Here is a 9,528-nt window from a genome sequence, read left to right as displayed (position 1 = left end):
ATAGAGAGACTGTGCTTCACATGTATTATGCCTTCCCTGTCTAAGACTTAGGAATTAACTGTAATCCATATACGGTTGTCTGATCTTGATCCTTACACTTTGAAAGATTTAACTTCCTTTATCCTCAGAAAATCTTATTCACACTGGCTTACAAAACATCACAGAAAAGTACTTTTATCTATTTCATTTAAATATATTGTGTGCTCAGTTGTGTCCAACTCTTTGCGACCCCACGGATTGAAGCCCACCAGCTCCTGTCCACGGAATTTTCTAGGCAAGAATACTGGAGTGGATTGCCATTCCCTTTTCCAATTTCATTTACATAAATGTCACCAATTGGATATCTCTGAGGTCTTACTGAAGTTCTTTTATTCTTCCAAATACAAAGGGCTATTTCAATTATCCCCATTTTACTTAATGGAGTGTAAATTTCCCACCACTGTAATTGTCACAAACATGTGCTGCTGCTGCTAAATCACTTCAGTCGTGTCCGACTGTGTGTGACCCCATAGACGGCAGCCCACCAGGCTCCCCCGTCCCTGGGATTCTCCAGGCAAGAACACTGGAGTGGGTTGCCATTTCCTTCTCCAATGCATATGAAAGTGAAAAGTGAAAGCGAAGTCGCTCAGTTGTGTCCGACTTTTTGCGACCCCATGGCTGCAGCCCACCAGGTTCCTCCGTCCGTGGGATTTTGAAGGCAAGAGTAGGTGTGTCTAAAATGAATTTCTAAAAAAAAGTATACACTGGAGTTTTACTGTCAGAGTAACTTTATTCTGAACACTTAAGTTTCCACTTTTGCAGAGTTAGGGCGTGGCAGCTACAAGTAGCTCAGTGCTCAGAGTGCTGTTTTTGTGTTTTTTTTTTAAATTAGGTTTAGTTGCTTTACAACGTTGTGTTAGTTTCTGCTGCATAGCAAAGTGAATCAGTTATATATGCACATATATCCCTCTTTTTTCAGATTTCCTTCCCATTTAGGTCACTGCAGAACACTGACTAGAGTTCCCAGTAGGTTCTCATTAGTTATCTATTTTATACATTGTAGTGTATATGTCAGAGAAGGCAATGGCAACCCACTTCAGTACTCTTGCCTGGAAAATCCCATGGACGGAGGAACCTGGTAGGCTGCAGTCCATGGGGTCACCAAGAGTCGGATACGACTGAGCATCTTCACTTTTATGCATTGGAGAAGGAAATGGCAACCCACTCCAGTGTTCTTGCCTGGAGAATCCCAGGGACAGGGGAGCCTAGTGGGCTGTCGTCTATGGGGTTGCACGGAGTCCGACATGACTGAAGTGACTTAGCAGCAGCAGCCGTGTATATGTCAATTTCCACCTCCCAATTCACTTCAATCCCATTCCCCTCCTTGATGTCCACATGTTTGTTCTCCACGTCTGTGTCTCTATTTTGAGTGCAGACTCTTGACTCAGTTGTTCATTGCCTCTTTGGATCTTGGCTCTGATTTTTGTTTCCAGCCTTGTGACCATGAGCTAGTTACTTACATGCTCTGTGCTTGCTTCCTCATCCAACTGGGCATGATAATACTTATCTCATAAGGCTGTTAGAAGGATTAAGCAAAATAATAAAGGTCAAGAACTGAGTGAAGTGTCTAGCACACACCATACTAAATGCTGAGTATTATGACCAGACTTAATAAATGATGATGCAAAGGCACATGGGTTAGATGTTACATGTGAAAGAGACTCTATTTAAAAGGAAAGTAGGTCATAAGCCAAGCTCATACTAGCCTCAGAAGTTATTTTTAACTTTTCACATGGAAATAATATCAATACATTCATTTGGAGCTGGAGGCATTCTCACATTTCTATAATTACTTCTAGCTTTTTTCTTTTTGGTATAATCAGAATTCCTGTATTTTCTCTGTCTAGTCTCTGGAGCTGTTTTGTAGACTTTGTCAAGTTGCTTGATGAGATGCCTAGTCAGCTATGGCAAGCTAACTTCTTGGTCATGTGCCACTGTGGAAACGGAAAAACCACACGTGTTAATGGACCGTGGTTACTCTCCCAGGACAGTGACTTGGCTCTGGAGTCCTCTAGAAACTGCACTCTGTCCTCAATACAAGTTAGCTTTCAACTCTTAAGGACGATGAAGTATGTTTTATCAAATGAGAGACAGTTTCGAGAGGTATGGATCTCTTTTTACAGAAGGAATGTTGAAGTCGAGTGTGAGTCTGAAAGAGAGAGAACAAATATATCCTCTTCCGTGCTGGTGTTTCGAGTGTTCCTGAAACGATTGATCATTCATGAAAATGTCTTAGCAAGTTGTTAAAGCTAAAAGCAGTGACGGTTCTGTTCCCTCATCACATCAGGGGTGCTGTCCTTGGGTCACTCTGGAGATTACGGTAACTTGATAAAAACTGAAAAAAGTGGTGAAAATAAATTAAGCACAACAGTTGAGAACAGGCCATTGTTTACCAATTATTTATTTATAACTCACCATATTCCAGAAGGAGTGAAAGAAGATAGAATTTCAACTCCAGGGTTGAGAAACAGAACCATATAACTAAGCTAGGCTTATTGTATGTATAAAAACAGATCTCCTGGAATAAAAGAAATATTCTGATACTATTTGGGATGCTTAATATCTCATCTTACAAGTAACATCCTGTCTGCATCTCTGCCTGCTTCTTACTCCATACTAAGACTAATACAGAAAGCTATTAGTTTATATCTCTTAAACTCAGATTATATAATTTTTTTAAAATACCACCAACAGACAGTAATTATTTTAGTAAAGGAACTAAAAGCTAAGTGTAAAGATGTTCATTTTTAAAGTGCTATTCAGGTTGATGTTTATAAAACTGCTACTCATTTTAAGTAAATCATGAATAATTTAGTTTTCCCAAATCCTCCTTTGGAATTTTAAGGCACTCACTAGGGAAGTTTAAAAATTCAGTAATTTGGGATGACTGAATTTCTACTTTCTGAATGATTTTGTATGTAACAAGCCCTCCTGTTTTTACAAATTTGGGGCTTCCCCCTAGCCTTTCTGTTCCTAAAGCAAGTCTGGTGTGGGGCCTAGAACTTGTATTCCTAATAGGTTCTCAAGTGTTGGTGATGCTGCTGGCCTGGGGCCCACATTTGAGAACCACTGCTTTATGCTGGAGATAACTCAGCTTAGTGTTATCTATGTAAATCTTGATGCTAAAATGGATTCGCTATGAGAGGGAAATGATAACCCACTCTAGTAGTCTTTCCTAGAAAATTCCATGGACAAGAAGAACCTGGCAGAGTGTAATCCTGGGGTCCTAAAAAATAGGATATGACTGAGCATGCGTGTGTGTGACACACACACGGAATACAACTATGGATTAAAATACATCAGAAGTTCACCACTGGTTAAATAGCTACAACATAAATTAGATTAAAATATCAAAACAAAATATTACAAATTCAGAACATGTATCATTATAAAATCAATTTTGATGTCTTTAATGTTAGACTAATTTTTTTTTCCAAGTCTTGCTTCCTATTAGTAGTTGACTCTTAAAACAACGTAGGGCACATTTATATTAAATGAAAGACAAGAGACCAAGGTTATTTCCTATGTATCAATCATATTCTATAGTATTTAGACAATTTTTAAAAGAGTAGCCCATTTATTGGCCAGATAAAGTTAGTGTTGTCCAATACTATAAATAATTTTAAAATAATGAATTGACTTTCAAAAATAATAAAAATCCTATCTATTTTTCAGTATTAGGTAAATATCATCCCTAATAATCTCCTTCACCAAACTACTGATGTTGTTGGGTTATTATACTGTTAAAAGAAATTTGTTTTATAAGTATGATAAAAGATACAATTTAGTATGCTTATTTTTTAAGTAATTCATTTTCACAAAGTTGGTGCCTAATAGTTGTTGAATAAATGAAACCACATTTTCACAAATCACAGCTGTCAATATTTTAAAAGATCTGCAAATATACACAAAAATCTGGAAATGTGAAAGGCTTTTTTGTTTGCCTCTTTAGGAATATACTGCCCTTATTTATAGGACGGCAACAAACATGATTAAAAAGTACAGTAACTTGTGAAAGAACTCCATCTCTTTATAGGTCCAAGAACAAAACAATCGGATGTGTTTTCTCTCCGCACTGAGCTGAGCACAGCATGCTGATGGTCCACCTACTCTGTCTTTAGAGAGAGATTTGCAGTTTTTTAGAACATTCTTCTTGAAAGATGTTCTATAACACATCTACGGAGTCTTTGACGATAGTAAAATGTTAATCCAGAGAAGGACAGCTGCTCAGTACAGGTTTAAGAATCCAAAATAAGCTAACAATGAACCACCATCCTAGAAGGCTTATCAAACTTTAATGACAATTAGAAAGGTATTTGTGAGTTTCATGAATTGCCAGGACAGCTGTTAAGGAGAGTGGCCTGCAAAGACAAAATTCCTGGGGGCAAAACCCAAGTGGTTCCTTCCTGGTTTGTCTGAGTTCCTCATCTCTAAAATGGAGAGAATAACATTACCTCTCACATAGGGTTGTTGGGAGAATCAAATGAGTAAGTATACATAAAATGCTTAGATCAGTGTATCTGTTTATTATAAATATATGTATTTTGTATATAATAAATACTATATGAGTGTAACACTTAACACTTTTATGATTCCCTCCATTTTTAGTAGTCTTCTCTGTCCTCTTTATTTCCCATCCTATCCTACATCCAATTTCATTGCTGGCCAAAGGTGACTGCCAAGTCTTCATTGCTACAACATTCCTAAATACTGTTAATTCTAGCTTACATCATGCATTTATTCTTTTTTTTTTTTTTTTACCATTTTATTGAAACAGATATGTGTCTCATTTGATCCTCTTTTCACTAGCAAGAGATTTAGACCTCAATAATAAATATACTGCACAATTAACAGTATTACAGATGGGAACACAGGATAATGAAGGATTAAGTATTGTAGAAATGACTGAAGTTGTGTTTACATAAAAGTGAAAAGTGTTAGTCACTCAGTCATGTCCAATTCTTTTTGACCCCATGGAGTGTAACCCACCAGGCTCCTCTGTGCATGGAATTCTCCAGGCAAGAATACTGGAGTGGGTCACCATTCCCTTCTCCAGGGGATCTTCCCAACCCAGTGACTGAACACAGGTCTCCCACATTGCAGGCAGACTCTTTACCAACTGAGCCACCAGGGAAGCCCAATACCAAATGGAAATCAAATGTATCTCCATATTGTACATTGATGATGACTCCAAAATCTTTTCTTTTGTAATAAATATACTTTTTTAGGCTAATTTTCAGACCATGAAGCTGTGAAGACTACTGGAATTATTCTTAGGGTCATTATGTTACTGAGTTTAAGCTCACTCTGCTTGCCACAGAAAAGGCCAGTAAGTTGGAGATGAGGTGTTGGGGAAAGGAATAATGACTTTATTTGGAAAGCCGGTAGACCGAGAAGATGGCAGATTAATGTCTCAGCATAATGATCTTATTGGGGTCTGGATGTCAGATTCTTTTTTAGAGTCAGAGAGAGAGCGGGGTGAGGAAGTAAAGTAAAAAGGTCACAAGTCTTGGAAATATCTCCTGGAATGGCCAGACTCAGAGAGAGAATGGATATGTTAATTTCTTCCCTCCTATAGCCATCCACAAGTGGACAGGGTCAGGATGTTTCCCAGAATGGCCAGCCTCAGAGAGGGAATGGATGTGTTAATTTCTTCCCTCCTATAGCCATCCACAAGTGGGCAGGGTCAGAATGTTTCCTGAAACAAAGGTACTTTGGTTTAATATTCAGATAGAAGGGCAGGGTTCATTGAGGCAGGCCATTATGTACACACAGTATCCTTTTACTGAACAAAAGCAAAAGGAAGCAAAGGTTAAAGTAAGAGAAACATCTCAACAGGGAGTCAGATTTTGGTTCTTGCCTGTAACAATCATGTTGGCTGACTGCAGTGGGCAAAGGGCCACTGCTGTTGCTTATGTATTTACCAACCTCTTCTAATTATTACGGAAGAAAGAGGATGGGCTGATGTCATGGGATTTATACAGATCTTCAGAGTTGTTCCCAGGAATTCAACACTAAAATAAATTCCTTCTAATTTAGGATCTAAAATACCCCTCTTACGTTCAACTAGTATGTGAGGTGGAACAAATTATTTGCCTTAATTCTCCACTTTCTCGTGGATCCAGTGCCCACTGCCATGTAACTTTGCAAATCTTCCTACTCAAGGTAGAGGGTACTTGTCTGTCCTTTTCCTCCGGGCTTGACCCTTTGATGTACCCGGTCCATACATGTGGGCCTAGCCCTTTTCCTCTCGCCTGCCTGCCACTGCCATAGCAGATCTTCCTGAGCAGTTGCTTCTCTCTCCTTCCACATGGGACGCAGAATAAGCACATGTGGACGAAAATAAAGCCCTGTATACAACACAGAGTCTAACCCGGTGGGATCTGCTGACGGCACAGAGTTTTCAGCAGGCACAGACGAACTGACCCCCACGTGACCCACAGACATCTGAGAAAGCAACATTTATTGCTGTATACCATTAAGACTTAGTGGTTCTTTGTTATATAATAAAGTTGACTGATAAGATTTTGTTTCAGTATTACAAAAAAAAAAGGTTTTATTTTTTGTAGAAAGATAGAAATAACTCCACAAATATGTATCAGGTAATAATAATGATTTTGTAAAATACCAATGACATTCAGGAAAGGTAATTAACTTATGAAACAATATTACATATAATCAATAAAGCAAATTTGTATTTGCTGTATTTGCTAAATTGCACTACATGAAAGTATATAATGTATGCTAATTAAGTTAGTTGGTTATAATTTTAATAACTGACTTAATGTCAATGAAAGTGTGTAACTGAGAAATCCAACCAATACTTTAAATAAGTATAAATATACTTTTAATAAATATAAAGTATATTTCTAGACTGATGTTGGAATTTGTGAAAATGACTTAATGACTTAATTACATATAATAACTACATTTTAACAGTAACAGGAATATTTTATATAATCAACAGAATCAAAACAAACATTTGTTGAAAAACAAATGGAACATTTTAAATGACTAATATTTTCAAAAGGACTTGACAAATATGTTGATTATATGAAATTAAAGGCCATTAGCTTTACAAATGCTAACAACTTTTCTGTTTCTGCATGAACCCCATCTAAGACAATAGAAAATGAGTGAAACTAAGAAAAAAAGTTGAAAACAGTCTTATTTATAATCACTTATTTTAAATGCTCTGTTGATAAAGTAACAAAACATAAGACATCTTCTGTTACCTTTTAGCACCTGCTAAGCTGCTAAGTCACTTCAGTCGTGTCTGACTCTGTGTGACCCCATAGATGGCAGCCCACCAGGCTCCCCCGTCCCTGGGATTCTTCAGGCAAGAACACTGGAGTGGGTTGCCTTTTTGAAAATCTTTTAAAATGCAATTTTTTAATAAGAAAGACAATTAACGGTCCATTTTAGAGAATAACAGAGCTAGATTGCATTGAGTAAATGTATTGCAATACACAGTTCCGGAGGACTAAGCTGGGGGCGGGGGGGCATTCTCAACTGAAACGGGCTGATTTTAGTAAAGAAATATGACTCATAATCTTTTTATACACAGTTTAGGATTATTAAATTAAATTAATGATTGTCTTTAGGGATCCATATAAAATGCTCATTTAAAAATATTCTTGAAAACATTTAAGCACAAGATCTTCATATATTCAACTTTAGTATGCTTCTGTTTATTTGGTAAACTGCTAAGGTAGTGAGTCATTTTCAACAGTTCCTATTTCTACTGAGTTCAAGAGAATGCCCAGTCTCCACAAATAAAAAGTAAATAAAGGAAATGCATCAGAGAGTTTGAAAACAGTTTCGTCATGCTTCTGAAGAAATTTCTTGATTTCTTGATCCTCATGCCCCGTTTTTGAAGAGTTGTCTTCTTTGTTTTCCTTTTGAAGAAGTTGCTCCAGAACCCAGAGCACAGAGAACATATTTTCATAGCGTGCCACATCATAATTGGCTTGTACCTACAGAAAAACAACAAACTCCTTTTAAAAAATATTGCAGTAGCTTAGCTAAGAAAAAGCCAAATAAAGGGATCAATTTTTTTTTTTTAAACAAAAACACTTGACTTATTTAACACCTTCTGTCTTCCTGTTCCTTTGACTGGGGTTGGGAGAGAAAGGAAAAAAAAATTTTCCAAAAACTTTATGATCTTGGTGCATGAGTTTCTTTCCTTACGTTTACAGAGTTCCAGACCTTTCTCTACATTGTTGCTATAATTTGTTACTGAGATGAATCTGAGAACACTTGGCAAAGAGTCTTACACACACCAAGTCTTGTGTGTTGAATTCAACCTCTCCCCAAAGATTTCCAAAGCCTGATACTTCTGTCAATAATAATATCAGGATCTTTGTTGGCTGGATTCTAGAAACACGTTTCAAAATATCAATATAACACAGTTCGAAAGTGCTTAGGGTTATGACCTGTAAACAACCAGATGTAATCTCATCCTGAGGCTATACAAGCCAGGAGGGAGTATGATTAAATTTGAATCAGATACATGGGTCATGAGAAAAAATGAATATGATTCTTGTAAAATTATTTGGCTTAGATGGCTTTGGAAGGAATGATGCTAAAGCTGAAACTAGTACTTTGGCTACCTCATGCGAAGAGTTGACTCGCTGGAAAAGACTCTGATGCTGAGAGGGATTGGGGGCAGGAGGAAAAGGGGACCACAGAGGATGAGATGCCTGGATAGCATCACTGACTCGATGGATGTAGTCTGAGTGAACTCCGGGAGATGGTGATGGACAGGGAGGCCTGGCGTGCTGAGATTCATGTGGTTGCAAAGAGTCAGACATGACTGAGCGACTGAACTGAACTGAACTAGATGGCTGAAAGTGAGATAAATCAAAGGAAGCCCTAAAAAGTGCACAAAGGAAAACAGAACATAAGGGAATACAAGAAGTATGTAACGATATAAATTGGCTTTCTCATTTGCTTATTAAGAAATAGTCTGGAAACATTCACCAAATTTATCCACTATTCAGTTCAGTTCAGTCGCTCAGTCATGTCCAACTCTTTGCGACCCCATGAATCGCAGCACGCCAGGCCTCCCTGTCCATCACCAACTGCCGGAGTTCACCCAGACTCACGTCCATCGAGTCAGTGATGCCATCCAGCCAACTCATCCTCTGTAGTCCCCTTCTCCTCCTGCCCCCGATCCCTCCCAGCATCAGAGTCTTTTCCAATGAGTCAACTCTTCGCATGAGGTGGCCAAAGGACTGGAGTTTCAGCTTTAGCATCATTCCTTCCAAAGAAATCCAAGGGCTGATCTCCTTCAGAATGGACTGGTTGGATCTCCTTGCAGTCCAAGGGACTCTCAAGAGTCTTCTCCAACACCACAGTTCAAAAGCATCAATTCTTCGGTGCTCAGCCTTCTTCACAGTCCAACTCTCACATCCATACATGACCACAGGAAAAACCACAGCCTTGACTAGATGGACCTTTGTTGGCAAATGTCTCTGCTTTTGAATA

General features: G+C 38.2%; 1 protein-coding gene across 1 annotated transcript in view; it reads right to left on the bottom strand.

Annotated features, from left to right (window-relative positions):
• Positions 1 to 2,422: 2,422 nt before the first annotated feature.
• MEI4 (meiotic double-stranded break formation protein 4) overlaps positions 2,423 to 9,528 on the bottom strand; it is a 261,970-nt gene continuing 254,864 nt past the window's right edge. Inside the window, exon 5 of the mRNA XM_070795762.1 lies at positions 2,423 to 8,015. Coding sequence (XP_070651863.1) covers positions 7,746 to 8,015 — 270 coding nt within the window. The 3' untranslated portion in view covers positions 2,423 to 7,745. The remainder of the gene's footprint in view (positions 8,016 to 9,528) is intronic.

This window comes from Bos indicus, chromosome 9, assembly GCF_029378745.1.
Source record: "Bos indicus isolate NIAB-ARS_2022 breed Sahiwal x Tharparkar chromosome 9, NIAB-ARS_B.indTharparkar_mat_pri_1.0, whole genome shotgun sequence".
Taxonomy (NCBI): Eukaryota; Metazoa; Chordata; class Mammalia; order Artiodactyla; family Bovidae; genus Bos; species Bos indicus.
Note: the sequence above shows the minus strand (reverse complement) of the source record. Positions and strands in the feature narration are given on the sequence as shown.